Below are 24,572 nucleotides of genomic sequence, written 5' to 3' on the forward strand. Positions count from 1 at the left end.
ACCAATACCTCCCATACCTTAGCCTTTTATTATGAATTGCACTTAAAAAGCACCTGGATGCACTAATTGACTGACAGGGTGGTACCTACAAACCTCCCAATATCTATGTAGTGGGGAGTGGGGAATACTGATGTGTTGAAAGGGTTCTTCAGTATTCTGGGATTGGGATACTCCCCCATACCATCAGGGTCATAGATGTTTTGATCTAGATTTACTGTCAAACAGTATCCTAAATTTGACATGATTGCTATTTCATAATATACAGGGCAGATCCAGGATTTTAGGTTAGGGGGGTGCAAACTTAAAATTTTTGCCGAGGGGAGCGAGACGAAAAATGTTTTGAGGTAAAATTATCGAAATATTCTTAATTAAGCTGAGACAACCCATGCTTTGCAAATTTAAGGCACAACCGCCACACCCCTGCCTGAATCCGCCCCTGATATAACGTCTTATGTGAGCGTTAGTATGTATGTCTTTTGGTAAAATGGCAAGTACCTAATATAGATGAGAGACAACTTTACAATTTATTACATAATCATTTGTCTTTGATTTTTTTTTTAAACATTTATAAATTTATGTGTGACATGCTTTAAATTTTGACCATTTAAAGCCATAAGATTTAAAGCTTATCTATATCAAATATATCTACATTTTCATTCAAATTTATAATAACATAACTTTGCTCCAAAACTTTTGTTAATTGAATATATTTGTTGTTAAGTTTTAGTTTCAATTCAATTTTTATAAACAAATATCATGCCAAAATAAAATATACTAGAACACACCCGCGAAATCGCGGGCATTTAGAGCGTGGTTGAAAGTATGTAAACTGTTGTAGGATGAATTTTTGTAAAAGATTTTATGACTGGAGAATTTCAGGAAAGGTATCAACAGTCATAGGTACTTGGGGACAGGACAAAATTTTTAGCCCTCCCCCTTTTTTTCAAAATCCATTATTTTTTTGTTTTCTATTAATTACAATTATTTTCGCGTTTTTCTGTATACTATGAACATGCATACATATACTATAATCTCTATATAATAATATATGACCGCCGTTGATAGTAATCTTGTATGTTCATAGTATACAGAAAAAGCGAAAATAATTGTCCTGTCCCCAAGTACCGTAATTTTAAACAGTCCTAAACGGCAGTCTTGTCTATGACTTATAAGTGCCTCCGATGATGGAAACAATATCCGGAAGCCTTTATTTTCGTTTTCCTCCCGAAATAACTCAAACGGAATAATCATAAGCGAGGATGACTAATGCGACTATGTATGGTACCTATAGGACACAAAGGTATGATGATTAATTTATTGTGGAAGGAAGAGAAGCGACACACAAAATGAGGTCTTCTCATTTAATAGTAAATATAAACTTGTCTCCAGCTTTCTGCATGAAAAAGGATATGTGGGACTGTGGGTAGGTAAAATTATTTATTTTTTTAGATATTTTACCTTAACTATATAAGGAAATGTTCTGGACTTTAACGATGCTTAACCACAAATGTGTAGACTACAAAGGTACCAGTACTTAATAAAAAATGTCAATAAACTGTGTTAGAGAAGCTTAAAAATTAAGGGTAAATAGGGAGGCAGGAGCACAACTATCTTTTATTTTGGCGGTATGCATCTTCAAAGAATCCCATTAATGATTTCCCCGCTTGATAAATCACATCTAAAATCTGCAGGCTTGTAAAGCTATTTTTGCATTGTGAAAAAACAGGCCAACGTAATTTTCTTTATTGATGCAACAAAGTCCAGCTCACAAACAACACAACTATATTTTTTTTTGGCCTAATGCATCTTTAAAGAACAGCATAGTGATTTACCCAACTGATAATTCTGCAGCCATGTAAGGCCATCTCTGCATTGTGACAAATACAAGGCCAATGTTTTTTTTCTTTATTGATGCAACAAAGCCCAGCTCACAAACAACCACATCACACAAGATATATTCTATCAGATAGTCTTATTGACTGAGAGGATATTAAAGGTCTGCATTCAAAACAACAAAGAAATTACCCAGACAACCGAAACTATTTTACCCACCATTTCACCCCGAGAATTATGCAGTTAAATATTGACTTAGATAAAAATGTTTTTACTGAACATTCTTATACCAGAACAGTCTTTTTGGTAAATTATAGAGTTAATTTTAAAATTGAAGAGAAAAAAAATCATTTATCATTTTGAAAACCTTTTTACGTCTTCAATTTATATAAAAGTGTCAGAAAAAAAAACAATAATAAAAATATCAAAAATGTTATGAATATTTCACAACGAAGTCTGTTGAATTCCTTAGAAATATACACTATCTTACATAAAAAAAAAACATGTTTTCCACAATTATTCTTAAACCAGAACAGATTTTATTGGTAGAACACTAGTGTAAATTCCGAAATAAACAGAAAAAACACTTAACATCTTTACATGTTCAATTTACATACAAAAATGTCCAAAATAATCATGTAATGAATGTTTCACAGCTCTGTCATGTTGATATGTCAAGCCAGCAAACATCTATTTTTTTATAAAACTAAACCAGAGTGAGAGAAAAAAGCTGACCTAGAAAAACAGTCTTAATTTTGAATCAGTTAAAGAAAATATTAGTGACCTTGAAAACAGCCCTACTTTTGAATGAGAAATTATACTCAAATACATGATTTAATTTAAAGGAATTTAAATATCTAATAAATTGCTATACACTGGTCCAGTGAATTATAGAGTTCATAGTTTGACACACGCAATTATCCAATTTAAAACCAATAAAAACATTGGATTTATATAACTGTTAAGGACATAAAATGAACATTCCCATGAATCATTGAAAAATATTAAACACATTCAATAAATGTCAAAATTCTATTTTACCAGTATATGAAAAAACAAAGCAGTTATTTTCAATGCTTAGTGAAATTAGGTTTGCATTAAGCTCTGTTACAGACCAGTGTTTCACAAACTGACTTCAACTAATATATCTATGGAAAAATAAGATCTGGATATATGTAGATAAGACAAAAATTGACAACAAAAATAACAATTAGACATCTAGAGAGAAGCAAACACTCTTCAACAATATACAAATATGTATGTCCCAGTGGCGGATCCAGAACTTTTCATAAGGGGGGGCCCGCTGACTGACCTAAGGGGGGCCGCTTCAGTCACGCTTCAGTGATTCCCTATATAATCAACCAAATTTTTCCCACGAAAGGGGGGTCCTCCTATGTGTCCCATTTGCAAAAGAGTTATAGAAACAATCAAATATCTGCCATCAAAATCTGAAATTATTGTGTGCATTTATTATTGTGGTATTTGAAGTATGGAAGACTAATTATTGCGATTCCAGGAAAATCTGCAGACAGATAAATGTATCAGATATCAGAATGCGAGTTATTATTATTGCAATACTCACCCAGTCACATTATATTATTCACATTAATAAAAACATTGCAATAATTTCTGAATTTACAGTAATGAAAAGCATTAAGAACAATTACTGACAAGATAACCTGACTTTTTACATATGATTTTTGAGTAATTTTTTATTATATGATTTGTTTGTGAAATTTTGTCAGGGTTTTTTATTTCATTTTTTTTCCTTCTTTAAATACTGATTCATTACTGAAACAGAACAATAATATTTTTATAAACTGATAATAACAACAAGCAAGGAAGATTTTCATAATATGTCTAGATTAGGCCACATATAATTTTATTTGAACCAAACAGCTGATTCTGTTTCTTCACTAAAATAAAGCTTGTAACGTCATCATGATCAATTTTTTTTTCAAATTATCAAAACCAAAACTAATAATTTAGATTTTTTTTTCTCTCTAACAATGATATATGCAATGAAAATGACAAATAAAGTATACATAATTATAGACTTACTATGGTGTCAATATAATTCTTTCCATAACAATTATCCACAGTGACAACAATGCCCACATATCAATAGAATGCTTTTTTTTTCACGGAAATGTGTGATAAAATTCCCAAATCATCCACTTCAACTGAATAACAGAATCCTTTTAATTTAACCACAGCACCATACAAATCATTTCTCCATAAAACTTGAAAAAAGTCACTTTAGGGTTGGCCACACCTTCACTTCAAAATTCTTTAAAAATCACGATTTGTTGTGATTATTATCAAATTTTCCTCCATTATACAAATCTACCCAAATATACATGTGCTCTCAGACGGGTATTTAATTCTGTATTTTCAATTTAAAGAAAATCATTCAGGTGTGACAACAATATAGACTGAAGAGTTAAATGACATGGAATTTATCCTCAAACATCCTCCGATCTAATCAGATTTCACCTGTGTCAAATGTTGTTGTTTAATTTTAACGATTTCAACTTCCCGTCAAATTGACAAAAGTTGTTACATCAAAGACATTACCACAGATAAGGTCACTATATAAAGTGGCTCAGGTCAATTAATCTAAACACAATTGATTTAACTTTTATCTAGGTTCTCAAATATATGTTCAAATTATTAAATATTTTGGAATTTGATATTCAAATTTATTTTTAAAATCCATATCTTTACATTTAAAAAAGTAAATTATTTACAAGAGAAAAAATAAGTCCTCCTGACTCTTAAAAATATCCTCTTTACACTACCAAAAAAATGCCTCAAAGGGAAACTAAGGCCATACAAAAAGACAGGAATATTTAAGATTTTCTCCTAAAGAAAAATAGGGAAGAATACTTTATCATTTTGCTCAATTATTTTACCTGAGTATAAAGAGAGACCTGCAATATTATTGTAAGGATTGACAGTCAAACATGCCAATACACGTATAAACTTTATATACAAAATATGATCGGTAGCAAATAAAAGGAATTTTTATTTTGTCTTATCTTTAGAGACAACTGAGTCAAACTAATGACATTGATATATTTCATATCTCTTAGGACATATGGTCCTCAAATTCAAGAAATATTCTACTATACATTTTGCAAAAATTCAATGATGGGTCATACACCATATACATGTAACAGCTTCATCTAGCATAAAAAGAAGACAAGTATACCAAGAAGCAAATTTCAAAGTGAACCATTATTCTTCAGAGCATGCTAGTGACTTAGAGGCAGGGCTTCCAAAATTATTTTTAGCCAGCCGGACATTTTATATATTATCCCGATTTTAATCCTTTAAGACTAAATAAACAAAAGGCAATTATGGTAATCAGTTGCCGAGTTGGCCATCCCAATGATTGATATTTAAAAAAAACGATATTAAACTTTCTTTGATTCAAATTCGAAGTTCTGATGTAAACCGTTAAATTGGCAGTGCATCATCCGAAGTGTGCAACATCAGCGTACTTATATCTGCCTTAGACTCTTTATTTGTGCAAAATAACGTTGTCCAAACTTTACTTTCGTTTTATAAATCTGAAACCGGATGTTATCTTGACAATGGTAAAACATGGACCAGAGACGGATACGTAAATTCCGTGTACGTTTGCAAAGCATGAATGAGTGTAAGTAGCTCATTCTACGTTATTTCTTCAAGAAAATATTCGAAATAAACGTGAGATAAAGGTATCAATGACAATTTAAGCATTTTTTTTTAAAGAAATTAGGATGCATACTTAAATTTCACACCTGCGCACATGCACATGCGCACACGACGTGTACTCTGGTTCAAACAACGTGGTTATGACGATTTTTCATTTTCACCTCTTTAATTTTTTCATCAAATCTTATTTGTAAATGTATTTCTGATAATTTAAATCTTTTTGACTAAATTAATTAGATGCAAACCGGTGAAATGTAAGAAAATAACTTTGAATAGACCGATCAATGTCTGGTTCAAAATAGTTTACCTGTCACCTGAACAGGTAAATTTCAGCTGTTCGACAACTAATTAGCCTTGATTAAAATGAGAAGGTATTAAAGTAGGGGTTGTTTTGATAGTACTTAATGATCATGTCACTTTTATGACCGGAAATGTGTGGCTGTTAAAGGCAAAAGGTTGGGTCAAAAAGATCGTGAATTATGTTAAAATGACCGTCTCTTAAGAAAGCCTTGAAAAATAAAAAGTAGATGACCGTTTCGTGCTTTGCCCAGCCGGACTTTTACCGGACATTATACAAATGTCCGGAATATATGACCGTTTTGGAAGCCTTGCTCAGAGGTATGAATTGCATAACCATATGAAGTTTGGTGTCTTTTATGAAGCAGCTATGACTTATTCAAAACATGTCACGTTCTGGCACAATCAGTTTAAACTTGTTGCATCATATCAACTTAAGACTTATAGTTGCTGGGGTAGGACATCTACATTATGTTAGCATTCCACGATCAACATACTGTGCATTCATTCTTCTTTGCTGAGTGCTTATTTTTTGTGGATTTCGTTGGTATAGTGAACCACAAATTCAAGTTTTCAACAATTTACAAATTTACTAAAGGCTTGCATGTATAATTTTGTAAAATCAAGATATCCAGTATTCACTAAAACACCATTTTCCCTCAACCCATGAATAATTTATGCCCAAAAAAATAAATGAATCTATAGTACATTAACAATACAGAAAATTTATCAATATGAGTTTAATAATTACTTACCTAGTCTTTCATTGTCTGGTACATGGTAAGAAGTAGTAGACAAAATCTTCCACATCACTTTTGTTGTTCTATCCTCTTCAGAAAATATTTTCTCCATGTGACACAATAGACTAATTCAGAAGTTGTGCTGAAGTATTTGAAGGTATTTTATTCTGAATGTTACTGGTTTGTCCAGACGCAATTTACCACAATGATAAGACTGTACAATGTGACTGCCGAGGCAAAAGTATAATTTCTGAACATTTCCATTCTGCGTTCTGATAGGTTCACAGATTTTTATATAAATATTCCTAGTATAGAATTCATTGAATTGCTGTCAAATTGTCATCCCTACCATGTTTGATAATGAGTATATATTCAAATCATCGATTCCATTTTGAAACTTGAATTTTGACATCTTTTGATGTTGTATACAAGCTCAGCAGCTACACCCATCTTTCACAAAATTTTGTTTCCGAATGTATTATTTCGATTTCCTGAATCACATGATCTATTTCAACACTAAACCGCTGAATCAAATTACATAGATATGTGAAATTTGATTCACATTTCATCAATTTATTATACATGAGCAGTTAAAATATGTTGACATAATGGATTTTATATCAACTTCACTGTTAAGTGAAACATGATCAAGTTATTTCAATAATAAAAATGATCATCTTCAGAAACAAATGATTATCTATTGCAATAGGGTTCGGAATTTGACCTTCACCTCATATTTTCAATTCATCTTCAGAAACAGACAATTATGTATTGCAATGCGGTTCAGAATTTGACCTTCACCTTATGTGTGTAATTCATCTTTAGAAATAAACGATTATGTATTGCAATGGGATTCAGAATTTGACCTTCACCTTATGTGTGTAATTCATCTTCAGAAACAGACTATTATGTATTGCAATGGGATTCAGAATTTGACCTTCACCTTATGTGTATAATTCATCTTTAGAAACAAACGATTATCTATTGCAATGGGATTCAGAATTTGACCTTCGCCTTATGTTTGCAATTCCTTTAAAGTAATATTAACCAACTTACATTCCCAGGTACTTTTTAAGCATTTAGCCTTTTAAAGCATATTTCCTGGCAATACTTTCTTGTTTTGTTTGATTTTATAATTTTATTTACCTCCCCTGATTTTACTTAAAATTCCAAAACACTACTACCATTAAAAACATGCCTCCCAAAATTATTTTTATATTTGATTTTGCTTAGCTATTTCTGTAATACAAACTATAGAATGGGAAATTTTTCAAGTTTTTTTTTCATCATTTCCCGATTATGACAAAAACTGAGAAGATATCGTTTCGGGTAAATTTGATCTGTATATAAGATCTATCAGGGTTTAGAAAAATGTGAAAACAAAAGGTCACAAACAGGCTTGATTGAAGAAATCATTAAATTTAAACTTTGAAGATTTCACACACTTTACAGATGCTATTGGGTATAGCCATCTCCTATCTCTATACCTGTTAAGTTCTTTCTGTGTTCTGTAAGCCATAGCTAGCTCATTATCCTCATTCACAATATTATCATTTCCACCATAGGACTCCTTAGCTATAGCATGTGTTGTTATACTCTTTTCAGCCATCATGGCACGGAGTTGTAGACACTCTTCACGTCGTCTCTCCAACTCATCGTTCATAGCCTCAAACTGGTCTGTAATGTTATATAAACATTATTGGAATAATTAAATTTTTTCTACTTATATATATATGTGATGGAAATTGTAAATTTTTCTTTCTTTTTAATATTTAATATATAAATAATAATGAAAGAATTAAAATTAAAACACTTCATATATCTACTAAACACTTCTCTGGAATATACTTACATTGATCCATACGTTAGAAAGTAGAGCTATTTCCATTTTCAGGTTAAACTGGTTTGCGGTCAATGATCAAGGACTACTTATTTTTGTTTATGCATTATTTTTTAATGAATAAAGAGATTTTTTTTACATCCATCTCAATTTATTTGAAGGAAAATAATAAAAAGAAATCTATCCAAAACTCAAACTTTCGAATTTGGCATGTCCTGTTATATCAGGGAACCAGTATTGTACTCACATGGGAAGCTCCTCTTATCATTCAAGTCATAAACTGTCAAATTATCTGCAGTTAGTAATACACACAGATATCTGATTCTTCGGTCAATATAAAATTATTTTTACATTCAAAGAAACATTTATCAAAACATGCATGTCAAAGGGATGCAGATAAACAGGGACCCAGCAAACAGATTTTCAAAAAAAATCTAAGGTTACTACCAGAAAATTCCACTTGCTTGAATTGCTACTTAACCATGTGACTCCTTACTCAAAAAATGTATTGTTTTTTTTTTATCTGATTTTTTGTGAAAAGATTTTGGCTTCAAAGAAAATATACAGATATATGGAGTTCTTTTTTATTCACTTCAGCCAAGCTGGATTATTCAGGAAAAAATCTCTAATCTGTATCTGTGAATCAATAATAACTTAACATTTTCAAATGTGCTTTTTGGTTTATATGTAAAGGTAAATGCTGGTAATGTAGATAATATTCTGTGTAATGATATGTTGTTTCAGGTAAATGCAGGTAAAATGGAAATATGGAAAAGGGAGTGCAGCATTTAATCAAGAATTCTTATTGTTACATAAAAGTTAGCTAAATCTCCTTTTCTCGAGATAGAAACAACCTTAAGCAATCTCAACCACATTTCCAGCATTAAAACACTCTTGGCGAAAAAAAATTCTTGAGCTCTTTAAATTCAAAAAGCAAATCTTATATCTATTATAATTCAAATTGCAAAAAAGGAAATAAGTTGGATGCAATGCATTGTCAGACTGGATTCTTGTCTTTTCCATCATAGATTAATAAATTTTCAACGAAGATGAAATATTTCATGCTTTTTTCAATTTAATTAAAATATTAAAATTTTTATTTTGAAAACTCAGATGTATTTGTTTTTAATCATAATTTGATTGAAACCTGCATGCAAGAATCCAGTCTATGGTGTATGTTATCTGGAATAATACTTTGGTCAAAATGCAAGGGGCAGATAACTCTTGTCTTACCCAGAAGTATTCGGACTGACCGACTGCTGTCTTTACCAAGGTCTATCCAAGTAAGGGAGAATTAGTTAATTGTTACCATGGTGACCAGACCAGTCAGGGAGAATTAGTTAAAATAACCAATAGGTGATGGTAAACAAACCATACAGGAAAATAAAAGTAAAAGAAAATTCTGTTTGTCAATAAAACATCTGTTCTCCAAATAAAACATTGGATGCTTAACTAATCTGCCTTCAAACATGCTTAACACTTCAACATTCTTTATGTGCCTGTCATAAGTCAGGAGCCTGTAGTTCAGTGGTTGTCGTTGGTTCATGCCTGTCATAGTTGTTTTTTTTGTAAATTGCTATGTTATGAAGGCCATTAGTTTTCTTAATTGAATTGTTTCATATTTTTCAGGCCTTTAATAGCTGACTATAATTATGGTATGGGTTTTTCTCATTGTTGAAGGCTTACAGTTTCCAATAATTGCTTACATCCACTCCATTTGAACTTTGGTGGATAGTTGTCTCATTGGCAATCATATCACATCTCATCGTATAAGACAAATTTCTCTTTAAATTCATAATTTGCTTTTTTTGTATTATGTTAAATCCATGAAGACTTATCACTTCACTTAATACAGATAATTAAGTAAATCATGAAAACAGTTCTGTCATACAAGAAAGTTCCTGCAAGAACTTGATCAAAAATCCCAAGAAGTCTCTATTAAAAGAAACTGTCATCTGTTTCCAAGTATCAATAAAAGATTGAAATAACAAAAAATATAAAATTATCTAATAAAATCTAAAATGAATCTAACAACATTTACCCAAACTTTACAGAAATCTTTACAACCATTGGCTTAATCAATTTTATTAAAGGTCGATTACTTGAACCATATGTTGTTTTTTTTGGACTCAGTAATTTTGAACTAGAAAAGTTCTAAGATTAAGTATCTTCAGTCTAAGAAAGAAACCTACCCATTAATTCTTTACCAGAGGGAGACACTTCTTGTTGTGTAAAGTCAGTACAGTTTAATGATAAAGTATCTTCAGTCTAAGAAAGAAACCTACCCATTAATTCTTTACCAGAGGGAGACACTTCTTGTTGTGTAAAGTCAGTACTATCAGTGATAGCCTTCATCAATTTACCAACTTCTCTCTTTAACTTGTCATTCTCGTTCTCGAGTTCCTGCATCTGAAAATAACATATAAATACAAACATCAGCAATGTATTCTTTATAAACAGGAGGTCATATATTATGTCTATTCTGGATTAACTTATTTTCGTGTATACCAATTTTCGTGGATTAGGGGAATATTGCATTTTTGTCGATATTTGATTTCGTTAGATTTAGCAGTCTAAATATATGCCAACATTATTATCAATCCACAGTGTGACATTAGGTTCAAGGAACATGAAAATAATCTGATTGACAAATAAACATGGATCTCGTGCAAATATTTTCTGAAACTGTGATGATCAAATGGTAGTTTGCTTATACAATTGAATCAAAATTAAGGTAAAATTCCAAGTAATGCTTAGAAGACTTTTGTAGAACTGATTTCAATTTGTTTGAACTAATTCTGGTTTTGTTTCTTTTGACAAGTTAACAAAAAATTAATTAAAAACTGGCCAAAGGGAGGTAATTCAAACTGAAAAGTAGTATATATTTTTCCTGAGAGGATAACATGTCTCATTTCTAGCTATAAAAGAACAATCTGCTATTTTGAAGACAACAAGTTTAAATATCCAATTTTTTTTGTCTTCATTTTCAATGTATGTAATGTTCAAATTCTTTTCAAAATACATTTTTTTGCTTTTATACAAATAAGTATATATATAAGATTGGATATCTGTATATCATTAAAAACAGTCAAACTTGCAACAAACCATAATCTATTTAATCTAGAGTTCAAGGTAGGATTTATATCATATAAAAAAAACTACGACATAAAAATAGGTAGATAAATACTATCTCTTATAAAATCAACAATACTATATATCAATGTAAACGACCTTGAATGATTTTGATGTTTTTAATTGGACCTTGTTTCATCTTAATTCTTATACTGACAGTTTTTTTTTTTATGTATTTGGCCTTAGAAGTATAAATGACCTCAAATTTAGGACTGATATCAGCTATATAAAAATAACTAATACATGAAAACAGACACATAAATATTATCTCTTATATATTAACAATACTATTTTATTAATATAAATGACCTTGACTTTGATTTTGACTATTTCTGTTATGGTTTATTTATTACAATTCATTCTTTAAAATTAGATTTTTTTTAATCAATTAACCGAGACAAGTAAAGTATATAAAATCTTAATAGAAATGAAATTAAAAACTGACTGGTCAAGGGGAAGTAATTCACATTGAAAAGTAGTGCGTTGTCTCTAGCGGATAATTGTCTCAATGACAATCAATCACACCAGGCATTTAAGTCATAAAACTTTACTCAGTCCTTGGAGGAAAAATTTTGTGCTTGAAACACCACAAAAATGAACCAATAAAAATACTTGAAAATTAACTGTAACCCAGACCTTTCGGTCATAAATATTTCATGCACAATTATTGCACCCGTACTCAGACTCAGAAATCAACCAATAAAAAAACTGGATACAGCGTTTTAAATAACATATTTTGTACTTGGAGTACTGAGTAAAGTTGTATGACCGAGAACCCAGATCTCCTTATTCTTTTACTGATGAAGACTACTCCAGAAATGTTTGCAATGTGAACTCAAAAAGGCATAGATTATATGACCAATACTAAAATATGCTGTATAATATATTATTTTACTTATATTACAATATATATCAAAATTAGATTGTAAGTAAAAAAGATTAAAATATACAGAGGTCAGTTGGTTAATATCTACAAGTAAAAAAACTACAACATTCTGCTTAGTATAAAAAGTCTACAATGAACTATCACCATCTGTCATTCTAGCTAAGTAATAGCAATAGAAAAACAAAGGATATGGGGTATCCATCCATGACACAAAATCAGTACATGCACAGCAAAAAAAAAAAAAAAAAAAAAAAAAAAAAAAAACACAAAAAGCAAAGGAACAGCGCTTTTATTGCTGTTCTTCATCTCAAAGTCACAGTGAGGCCTTCAACACGGAGCAAAAAACTCTCACCTCACTGCAAGTTTAAGACGGCCCCTAGCACCGGCTTGAGTGGACTTGCATGTTCCCCATTCACTTATTGTAAAAAAATTAAATCCCATCCGAAAAGTTATCTTTGGGATGTTCACAACTCTGTTTCAAAATAACAAGTTTTTTAAAAGACTGTTCTAAATTGATAGTAAAAACAAGAATGTGTCCATAGTACACGGATGCCCCACTCGCACTATCATTTTCTGTGTTCAGTGGACTGTGAAATTGGGGTCAAAACTCTAATTTGGCATTAAAATTAGAAAGATCATATCATAGGGAACATGTGTACTAAGTTTCAAGTTGATTGGACTTCAACTTCATCAAAAACTACCTTGACCAAAAACTTTAACCTGAAGCGGGACAGACGGACGAACGGACAGATGAACGAACAAAACGGACGCAAGGACTGAAAAACATAATGCCCCTCTACTATCGTAGGTTGAGCATAAAAATAACAGACCTTAAAATGCAGAAAAAAATGACAGATCCATGTCCTGGTATTTGAGATATAAGCCATTCAAATTTGACAGGAAATGATTTTCTCTAGATTTTTCTTCCATTTGACATTGGAATGTTTATTCTTTCAAAAACTATGAAAAAATAACAAAGATCTTAGAAGATTTTCAAAAATGGCTTTTTTAACTACAAGTAATAAAATTATAACAAGAAAAGTAGGAGTTAGCAGGCAAAATTTTCATTGGCACTACATGGATACATGAATATCTGACACAAAGTCAAAAATAAGAGTCGCAAACTTCCTTAAGTTAAAAAGAATGATAATTGCAATTTCAGTTGTAAACAAATTATGTGATGTCTAATCAGTAAGTTTACATCATTGTAAAGATAGAAATAATTCATGCTTTCAAAAATGTTTCAGTTTATTTAAAAGATAGGTAAAATGATTGGACCACTACAATTTTGTTGTGTGATGTATAAAAAATGTCCTTTTTCTGTCCCAAACCTTTTTCTTACAATGACAAATAGACTTGAAAATGTATGAGAAGAAACTGAAAGAGTACAAAAAATATTTATACCAGATTTAAAAGTATTAGAAGCAAACAAAAGCAAGGCAAGCCAAGCTTTAACTTTTTGTCCTAGTGAGTAAAAAATAAGAATTTAATATTTTCCAATGGTGTACAGATATCATTATTTTATCAATTAGATAAAAAAATCTAAAATAAATAGAGTTATAATTCTTTGAAACTTTTGCCTTTTTTAGTTCTAGGTTTTTATATTAAAGTATACCACAAAACATCAAATCGTCTCTAAAAGAATAAAAAAGGGAATTTTGTTTGGTGGCAATTACTCAAAAAACAACTGAACTGATTACAAGTTTAAATGTTCCTTTGGTGCTATACTTATTTATGGAATCTTACAAGATAATGTACATATACAGATCTATAAAAAGATTAAAATATATGATCCTTGTTTCTGGCCCATGCAAATGAATAAAGAAGTAAATAAAAAAAATAATGGATGGATATGCATGTGTCAACAATCCAATGAAATACAGATTGGTAAGTATTAGTTGAAATGGCTACACACACTATGCTATACTACATCTAGAAAGTTAGAAGAATATAAATCCACTATCCACACAGTTATACACACACACCACCCACTGTATACCTTCAGATTATTATAAGCAAATTCCGGTGTTGTTATTTGGAATTTTGTCAATTCGTCATCATCATCGTCTCGTTCATCTAACTCGCTCCTCAGACGAGATTTTGTTAACTCTAGATCCTTGACACGTTTTTGTAGTTTAATGACGAGTTGGACATCGTCAGCATTCACCAACTGTTTCTGTTTAAAGTTACATAGTTTTTATGATTTCAATAAGATATTTACTAACTAAGGCCAATTAAAATTAATTGATAGATTTTTCATCCCCGCCCGCCCCTCTGAAATCGTTCCGCCCCAATTTTTTTTATTTTGAAAAATTTACGATTTCCGGATTTTGTTCATTTTCGTTACCGGTAACTGTCGATAATTTCGTTTCATTAATAACTTCCTGTTTCAAATTTTGGTTTTTGCATTTCTTTGTATGTTTGATTCGTTATACATGTATATACGTGATAGAACCTTATTATTAGAACACGTCACAAGAGCGTTTCATATCTAATAAAAAATAAAAAATAAAATCCTCCCACCCACCCACCCCATTTTTTTCAAAAATTTGGATGAAAATCTACTAATTAAATTTACTTGGCCTAACATTCCCAAACCAACAACATGAATTAATTTCAGTAATTTTCTGAAAAATCATATTCTAATAATTCCATCTTACCATAAGGTTTCCTAGTAATGTGGTTATTTCTTTTTTTTTTTGGTTTCTAAATTTTTTTCAAATTTTTTATTTAGCTAGATTTACAAGTCATTTGGGTATTCAAGGGAAAGACACAAAATGACCAAAAAATATTTATATTTTTCAGCACATAAAAAAGGAAAAGGTACAGTTTTTGATTTATTTAGCCCTGTTAACTCATTGAAAATAAAATATTTATAAAACCATTACTCAATTTTACAAAGAAAAAAATAGTTTATAATAGTTATGTTAAAATAAAGCCAGCTGAAGGCCCAAGCATGTTAAATATATTATTTGTAGATGACTAAATGTTCAAAAATTAACTTCCCATGTGAAAATCTTTTAACATGAAATTTATACTGTATATCAATTTTCAGCATAATATTAGGTCATAAAGTCAGAATTTGCATAGTCTTGCCATTTTCCCATGTCAATGTCTTATCTTTGTTCTTTAATCTTTGAATATCAAATAATTAAATAACAATGACAATTCAGCATACAGATTACAGAATGGGACATTTAGAAAAAAAATAAATCAATGGCAATTTTAGTACCTTTTCATTTATAAGGGGAACTGAAAATAAAAACAAATATTACAAATAAAACCCCAAATACAGTTTCTAAAACAACAAATATGTAAACATGCCAATTATCTCCCCTTATCTACTTCCTGTAAAATATTTTTCACTTACTTTGAGTGCATTAAATGCTGAATCAGTGATGACATCACTGCTAGGGGTTTGTTTTTGTTCTTGTTCTTCACTTGTGTCAATTTCTTTCTGCATTTCAGCTTTTTCTTTTTCCAGATCTTTCACACGGTTTTGTAACTTAAGCAACAATCCTACATCAATATCCTGTAATAAAGTAAAGTAAAGTAAGTATTTGCACCTGTCCTAAGTCAGGAATCTGATTACAGTAGTTGTTGTCTGTTTATGTAGTTCATACGTGTTTCTCGTTTCACGTTTTTATATAGATTAGACCGTTGGTTTTTCTGTTTGAATGGTTTTACACTAGTAATTTTTTGGGGCCCTTTATAGCTTGTTGTTCGGTGTGAGCCAATGCTCCATGTTGAAGGCCGTACCTTGACCTATAATGGTTTACTTTTATAAATTGTAACTTGGATGGAGAGTTGTCTCATTGGCACTCATACCACATCTTCTTATATCTATTAAATGTTTCTGTTTTATAATATTTTTTCTAGAAGTTTTAGACCTTGATTTATTGTATAGACTCCTGACATTTTTTTAAACTGTTTGTTAACCTCAAGATGTTTTTTTGGTTATTTGTTGTTGGGTTGCTGTCTCAATAGAAAATCCAACAACTTTGTTTATTCATATGGTCCACACAGATATGATGCCCAAACATTTGATGGGACTAAAATCTTGGACTTCTGGATTTTGGAAAAGGACTTTTTACAGTTTAAACCAAGATGTCTGGTAAATACTTGCCTGATTCACATTGTTAATAAGATAATGGATAAAACTACTTGATTAAAAATTGATAAAAATAGGCAGATCTTGGATAGTCTCTTAAACAAAACTTGCAAGATTTAGAGCTTTACATATTATTTAGCCACCTGTCTATTGTTTAAGGATGTTCGCTCCTCTTGTTTTTGAAATTTTGCCAGATTTTCGGAATCCTCTGGTTTTATCCATGTTTTGCCATTAAATAATTTTGTCCACAAACCCTTACTTTTCTTTTCATAATTTTATTTCATATAGTTTTAAAAGCCGTATTTGAAAATCTTATAAAATCCTTGTTATTTTTTCATAGTTTTTAAAAGAGAAAAGCGGACAATGTTAAAAGTATGAAAAATTTAGAGAGAATCATTTCCCGCCAAATTTTCAATGGCTTATATCTCAAAAGCAAGCACACGGACCCTTCATTTTTTTCTGCTTTTTTGGTTCCTTTATTTATATACTATAGATTTAGAAGTCTACTAAAAAGCTTGTTATTTTAAAACAGAGTAGCGAACATCCTTAAGGCTACATGTTGTAGCTGTCTCCTTGATGTATACCCAACTCCTCCCTTTATTCCTAATACAACACCAACATTAATTACTCCATCAATTGCAATTCAAAACTTGAGTTTGACATCTAGTATTGACACAAGCCTATCAGTATTGATGAAGACTACATGTTGCACTAGGCCGGCATGTATGGTTTGATTACTTTTGTTGGGTAGCTGTCTCATTTACATTTATTGCACACCTTCCTTTATCCCTACTACAATGCCAACCTTAGTTTCTCCATTAACAGGTAGAGGTGGAGCTGGTGCTTTCTTCTTCTTCTTTGATTTCTCTGTGCCATATCCTTGATCCTACAGATTTACAAAAAACTTCGTCATTTGTATGTTGCATGATGGGAAATATAGTTTATATTCGTACCTGAACACTAACAATGCTACTTAAGTATGTGCACAATTCATTTTTATACGAGTTACATACATGAAAACTCTTATCATTTTTTTCTGCATGATGGGGAATTAAATCTTAAATTCAGACATGATTCCTGGCAATTTTTGTGCGATCATGCTTTAATTTCTATTATGAATGGTCTGTTGTATTGTGGCCATTTAAGTTATCATTTAAATGTATTATTTTGTTTTATTCATGCTCTTAAAACTTGTAATTTTTCTACAAATTTAATTAATCTGTTTATTATTTAAATGATCCATCAGTTTTTGCTACAAATGTTCTATGTGTACAATCATTACATTTAATTTGATCAAATAAAAATTTTACATAATTAAATGAAATATCTTCAAAAAATCAATCTTTCTCTTTTATCCATAGTACAATTCTAATGTAAAAAACAGGCAGAAATTAATCTTACAAATATTTCTGAATGTAAAATGTTATCTCCCTTGATTTACCTCTTTTTCATTTTCCTCTTCCTCTTTCTTCTCATCAGGAGATACAGAACTGGTATAAGACTCTAGACTGATAGCACTTATGTCTGATGGTGTTCGTTTGTGACCTTGAGGACTTGTGAGGTATTCCATTTCTCCGTGGAGGTTCTCTAATCTCTGTTGTAACCGAGCATGCTCCTTGACAAGTTTCTGATGGTGCTCTCTTTCCGAATCCAACTCTGATAGCAACTGTTTCTTTGCAGCTTCTACTTTAGCTTTCACCATATCTGGAAATACAAAGTTCTTTGATGAACATCTTCAAATGTTTCTTCATGTATTAAATTTAATTTACAAATGAATACTGTTTATTATCTTTAAGTTCCTTGCTAAACATCCTCAAATATTTCATCAAGTATCAAATTTGTTTACAAATTCATATTATTTTATGAGCTATATTTCATAAGGTTTTTTTTTATCATTTCTTGTTTATCTAATCTGAAAATAATCTGGAAAAGAATGATAAAAATGTAAAAGTTCTTTGATGAACATCCTCAAACGATTCATCAAGTATTAAACGTAGTTTACAAATGCATATTATTTATGATTTTATTATCTATTTATTGGTTTTGTTTTTATTTCTTGTTTATCTAATCTAAAAATAAATAAAAAAAATATTAGGTTTTCCCCACAATAAAGGTATAAATAGATTTCATGCGAAAATTAATCAAATCTACATACTACAATATGTCCTTTTTTTACCTATTCTTAATCAAAGGGAAATATTTCATAAGGAAATGATAATGTAAAAGCGATTAAATATTTATCTTGGTGGCTACACATCTGACAGAATAAATATTCAACATTTTTTTATGTAAAGTTTATTGATTTACAGCCTCTTCTGGCAAACAAAGTATTAGCTTCAAATTAATCTTTTTTCATCCCTGATAAAATTTCATACTGTACCATATCAAAAGCTGTAAATGTATAGATTGGAGTTAAGCTTAAATTACCAGCCAGTTCTTTTTCTTGTTCATCAAGCTGAGTTTTGGCAAGTTCTAAATCAGCTGACAGTTTGTTGTTCTCCTCCGTTAACTTGTTTGCAATCTGGAAGAAGAAAAAAGAAACATAATAAATAAAAAAATAATTCTGAATTATCAATGATTGATTGATTGATTGTTTGCTTCTTGACCATTACCAATTTTGTCAGGCATATTCAGGATTGGAACAAATCAACAATTTTAAATGACATGGATTAGTTCTGAAAAGATTAAATGTCCCCATTCCGACTGGAGGAAGCTGCATGTTTATCACCCATATCATCCACCATAAGCACAAGGGATGGGAGTCCTTAAATACTATATTTCTTTAATCTATAGAGCATCTTTCATTATCTTCAAAAATAAAGCTTATGCTGTAAAATTCTGATGAAAATTATTTTACTATAAAAAAATTTCTGTAATTAGATGATTTGTTTATTCTGCAAATGGTTCATTTCTGTAATCAGTAGTGTATTACTTAATTTTCCAAAGTAATTCTTTACTCTTGCTCCCCATTATTTTCTATTCTTTACAGTTTTTGCTAATTTTTCTATGCATTATTAGCTCACCTGACCTGAAAGGTCAAGTGAGCTTTTCTCATCACTTTGCGTCCGTCGTCCGTCGTCCGTCGTCCGTCGTCCGTCGTCCGTAAACTTTTACAAAAATCTTCTCCTCTGAAACTACTGGGCCAAATTTAACCAAACTTGGCCACAATCATCATTGGGGTATCTAGTTTTAAAAATGTGTGGCGTGACCCTGTCAACCAACCAAGATGGCCGCCACAGCTAAAAATAGAACATAGGGGTAAAATGCAGTTTTTAGCTTATAACTCAAAAACCAAAGCATTAAGAGCAAATCTGACATGGGGTAAAATTGTTCATCAGGTCAAGATCTATCTGCCCTGAAATTTTCAGATGAATCGGACAACCCGTTATTAGGTTGCTGCCCCTGAATTGGTAATTTTAAGGAAATTTTGCTGTTTTTGGTTATTATCTTGAATATTATTATAGATAGAGATAAACTGTAAACAGCAATAATGTTCAGCAAAGTAAGATTTACAAATAAGTCAATATAACCGAAATGGTCAGTTGACCCCTTTAGGAGAAATTGCCCTTTATAGTCAATTTTTAACCATTTTTCGTAAATCTTAGTAATCTTTTACAAAAATCTTCTCCTCTGAAACAACTGGGCCAAATTAAACCAAACTTGGCCACAATCATCATTGGGGTATCTAGTTTAAAAAATATGTGACGTGACCCGGCCAACCAACCAAGATAGCCGCCACAGCTAAAAATAAAACATAGGGGTAAAATGCAGTTTTTGGCTTATAACTCAAAAACCAAAGCATTTAGAGCAATCTGACATGAAGTAAAATTGTTTATCAGGTCAAGATCTATCTGCCCTAAAATTTTCAGATGAATCGAACAACCTGTTGTTGGATTGCTGCCCCTGAATTGGTAATTTTAAGGAAATTTTGCTGTTTTTGGTTATTATCTTGAATATTATTATAGATAGAGATAAACTGTAAACAGCAATAATGTTCAGCAAAGTAAGATTAACAAATAAGTCAACATGACTGAAATGGTCAGTTGACCCCTTTAGGAGTTATTGCCCTTTATAGTCAATTTTTAACAATTTTTCGTAAATCTTGGTAATCTTTTACAAAAATCTTCTCCTCTGAAACTACGTGGCCAAATTAAACCAAACTTGGCAACAATCATCATTTGGTTATCTAGTTTTAAAAATGTGTGGCGTGACCTGGTCAACCAACCAAGATGGCCGCCACGGCTAAAAATAGAACATAGGGGTAAAATTCAGTTTTTGGCTTTTAACTCAAAAACCAAAGCATTTAAAGCAAATCTGACATGGGGTAAAATTGTTCATCAGGTCAAGATCTATCTGCCCTGAAATTTTCAGATGAATCGGACAACCCGTTATTGGGTTGCTGCCCCTGAATTGGTAATTTTAAGGAAATTTTGCTGTTTTTGGTTATTATCTTGAATATTATTATAGATAGAGATAAACTGTAAACAGCAATAATGTTCAGCAAAGTAAGATTTACAAATAAGTCAATATAACCGAAATGGTCAGTTGACCCCTTTAGGAGTAATTGCCCTTTATAGTCAATTTTTCACCATTTTTCGTAAATCTTAGTAATCTTTTACAAAAATCTTCTCCTCTGAAACAACTGGGCCAAATTAAACCAAACTTGGCCACAATCATCATTTGGTTATTTAGTTTTAAAAATGTGTGGCGTGACCTGGTCAACCAACCAAGATGGCCGCCACGGCTAAAAATAGAACATAGGGGTAAAATTCAGTTTTTGGCTTTTAACTCAAAAAACCAAAGCATTTAAAGCAAATCTGACATGAAGTAAAATTGTTTATCAGGTCAAGATCTATCTGCCCTGAAATTTTCAGATGAATCGGACAACCCGTTGTTGGGTTGCTGCCCCTGAATTGGTAATTTTAAGGTAATTTTGCTGTTTTTGGTTATTATCTTGAATATTATTATAGATAGAGATAAACTGTAAAAAACGATAAATGTCGGCAAAGTAAGATCTACAAATAAGTCAACATGACCGAAATTGTCAGTTGACCCCTTTAGGAGTTATTGCCCTTTATAGTCAATTTTAACCATTTTTTCGTAAATCTTAGTAATCTTTTACAAAAATCTTCTCCTCTGAAACTACTGGGCCAAGTTAATTATAGATAGAGATAATTGTAAGCAGGAAAAATGTTCAGTAAATTAAGATGTACAAACACATCACCATCACCAAAACACAATTTTGTCATGAATCCATCTGCGTCCTTTGTTTAATATTCACATAGACCAAGGTGAGCGACACAGGCTCTTTAGAGCCTCTAGTTTTTGCTTGCCATTATTTCCTATTTAGTAAACCTCATGCATACTACTACAAATTAATAACTTGATTTTCTGTCGGAAAACTATTAAATATATATATAGAAAAATAAAAATCATTGTTCTGGTTGAAAATAAAGAATACTTTGCTTTATTTTAATCTTTACAAAATGGACATGAGCTAAATAGCAACATATTTGTTTCATTATTAACATCAAAGTGTTATCATTTATCAGCAAAAAGTGCATGTTTTGGCAATAAAATCAGAAAAGACAAGATAGTACAGCAATTCATATTGCCATACAAAAACAGTTATAAGGTATCACTAATTTGATGACAGAATAAAATGCTTCGCCGAGCGCAGCCAGAGACGACAGCAGAGGTCTAACCCTGAACAGTTGGTGCAAGTTTGGACACAATATTCAACCTTGATACTGTCTGAATTTGGATTGTGATCAAATTTTGACATAATATAGGTTTCTGACACAAAATAAATGGGGTCAAAGATCTTAAAAATTTGAAATTGGACATTTAATTTGCCTAGAATGGTCTGATATCCAAAATCTAACAACATGGTTAGATTCAGCATATAGAAAAACACCAAAAATTTAATTTTAGTTGAAATCAAACAAAGTTTAATTTTAGACCCTTCAAACCTTAATATGGAATAATTTGAAAACAGGGCCCAAATAAAAAATCTAAATGCACAATAAGATTCAGCATATCATACAGCCGCAATAATTCAGTTTTTGAAGAAATCAAACAAAGTTTAATATTGGACCCTTTGGACCTTGATGTAGACCAATTTAAAAATAGGGCCCAATTTCCAAAAAAAAAGTAATTCAAGGTTAGAACACCCAAAAATTAAAGACTTTAAATTAATCCCATTGAAATTGGTTAAAAGATTTGTATTTATTTTCAATTGAAGATTTCTTGCTATTGCACAATACTGTGCAATTGAAGATTTCTTGCTATTGCGCAATACTGGCCAATTGAAGATTTCTTGCTATTGCGCAATACTGTATAATTGAAGATTTCTTGCTATTGCACAATAATTTAATTTTGGATGTAACGCGTCTGCTGATTGGCTGACGTTGTTTTGTTTATCAGCTCATAGACATAATTTAGTCATGTGACCGTGACGTCATCAACGTTTTTTCATTGTTTACTCCGGTTTAAAATGGAATTTAGAATTAAATTATAAGAAATAACTGTAATATTTTATCTGTCTATTCGAAATAACATTCAGTGTGCATCACATTTTTGATGTTATTTCTTCATAGACAGAAAAAATATTACATTTATTCCTTAAATACTGTGCAATTGAAGATTTCTTGCTATTGTGCAATACTGTGTAATTGAAGATTTCTTGCTATTGTGCAATACTGTGCAATTGAAGATTTCTTGCTATTGTGCAATACTGTGTAATTGAAGATTTCTTGCTATTGTGCAATACTGTGCAATTGAAGATTTCTTGCTATTGTGCAATACTGTGCAATTGAAGATTTCTTGCTATTGTGCAATACTGTGCAATTGAAGATTTCTTGCTATTGTGCAATACTGTGCAATTGAAGATTTCTTGCTATTGCGCAATACAGTGCAATTGAAGATTTCTTGCTATTGCGCAATACAGTGCAATTGAAGATTTCTTGCTATTGCGCAATACTGTGCTATTGTTCAATACTGTGCAATTGAAGATTTCTTGCTATTGCGCAATACTGTGCTATTGTTCAATACTGTGCAATTGAAGATTTCTTGCTATTGCGCAATACTGTGCTATTGTTCAATACTGTGCAATTGAAGATTTCTTGCTATTGTGCAATACTGTGCAATTGAAGATTTCTTGCTATTGTGCAATACAGTGCAATTGACGATTTCTTGCTATTGCGCAATACTTTGCAATTGAAGATTTCTTGCTATTGCGCAATACTGTGCAATTGAAGATTTCTTGCTATTGCCCAATACAGTGCAATTGAAGATTTCTTGCTATTGCGCAATACTGTGCTATTGTTCAATACTGTGCAATTGAAGATTTCTTGCTATTGCGCAATACTATGCTATTGTTCAATACTGTGCAATTGAAGATTTCTTGCTATTGCGCAATACTGTGCTATTGTTCAATACTGTGCAATTGAAGATTTCTTGCTATTGCGCAATACTATGCTATTGTTCAATACTGTGCAATTGAAGATTTCTTGCTATTGCGCAATACTGTGCTATTGTTCAATACTGTGCAATTGAAGATTTCTTGCTATTGCGCAATACTTTGTTGTTGCGCAATACTATGCTATTGCACATTACTGTGCAATTGAAGATTTCTTGCTATTGAGCAATACTGTGCAATTGGAGATTTCTTGCTATTGCACAATACTGTGCAATTGAAGATTTCTTGCTATTGCCCAATACAGTGCAATTGAAGATTTCTTGCTATTGCGCAATACTGTGTAATTGAAGATTTCTTGCTATTGTGCAATACTGTGCAATTGAAGATTTCTTGCTATTGTGCAATACAGTGCAATTGACGATTTCTTGCTTTTGCGCAATACTTTGCAATTGAAGATTTCTTGCTATTGCGCAATACTGTGCAATTGAAGATTTCTTGCTATTGCCCAATACAGTGCAATTGAAGATTTCTTGCTATTGCGCAATACTGTGCAATTGAAGATTTCTTGCTATTGTGCAATACAGTGCAATTGAAGATTTCTTGCTATTGTG

The 24,572-nt window shown here is 31.2% G+C and overlaps 1 protein-coding gene across 5 annotated transcripts in view; it reads right to left on the reverse strand.

Moving 5' to 3' along the window:
- LOC127721227 (unconventional myosin-Va-like) overlaps positions 1 to 24,572 on the reverse strand; it is a 101,929-nt gene that overhangs the window by 34,815 nt on the left and 42,542 nt on the right. For 3 of the 5 annotated variants that reach the window (XM_052227906.1, XM_052227905.1, XM_052227904.1), the window contains 7 exons: positions 18,969 to 19,062; positions 17,983 to 18,245; positions 17,347 to 17,427; positions 15,801 to 15,962; positions 14,430 to 14,606; positions 10,698 to 10,821; positions 8,060 to 8,249 (listed from right to left, as the gene is read on the reverse strand). In XM_052227906.1, coding sequence (XP_052083866.1) covers positions 8,060 to 8,249; positions 10,698 to 10,821; positions 14,430 to 14,606; positions 15,801 to 15,962; positions 17,347 to 17,427; positions 17,983 to 18,245; positions 18,969 to 19,062 — 1,091 coding nt within the window. The remainder of the gene's footprint in view (positions 1 to 8,059; positions 8,250 to 10,697; positions 10,822 to 14,429; positions 14,607 to 15,800; positions 15,963 to 17,346; positions 17,428 to 17,982; positions 18,246 to 18,968; positions 19,063 to 24,572) is intronic. The other 2 variants (XM_052227908.1, XM_052227907.1) reach the window with 1 other exon arrangement.

This window comes from Mytilus californianus, unplaced genomic scaffold, assembly GCF_021869535.1.
Source record: "Mytilus californianus isolate M0D057914Y unplaced genomic scaffold, xbMytCali1.0.p SCAF_12, whole genome shotgun sequence".
NCBI lineage: Eukaryota > Metazoa > Mollusca > Bivalvia > Mytilida > Mytilidae > Mytilus > Mytilus californianus.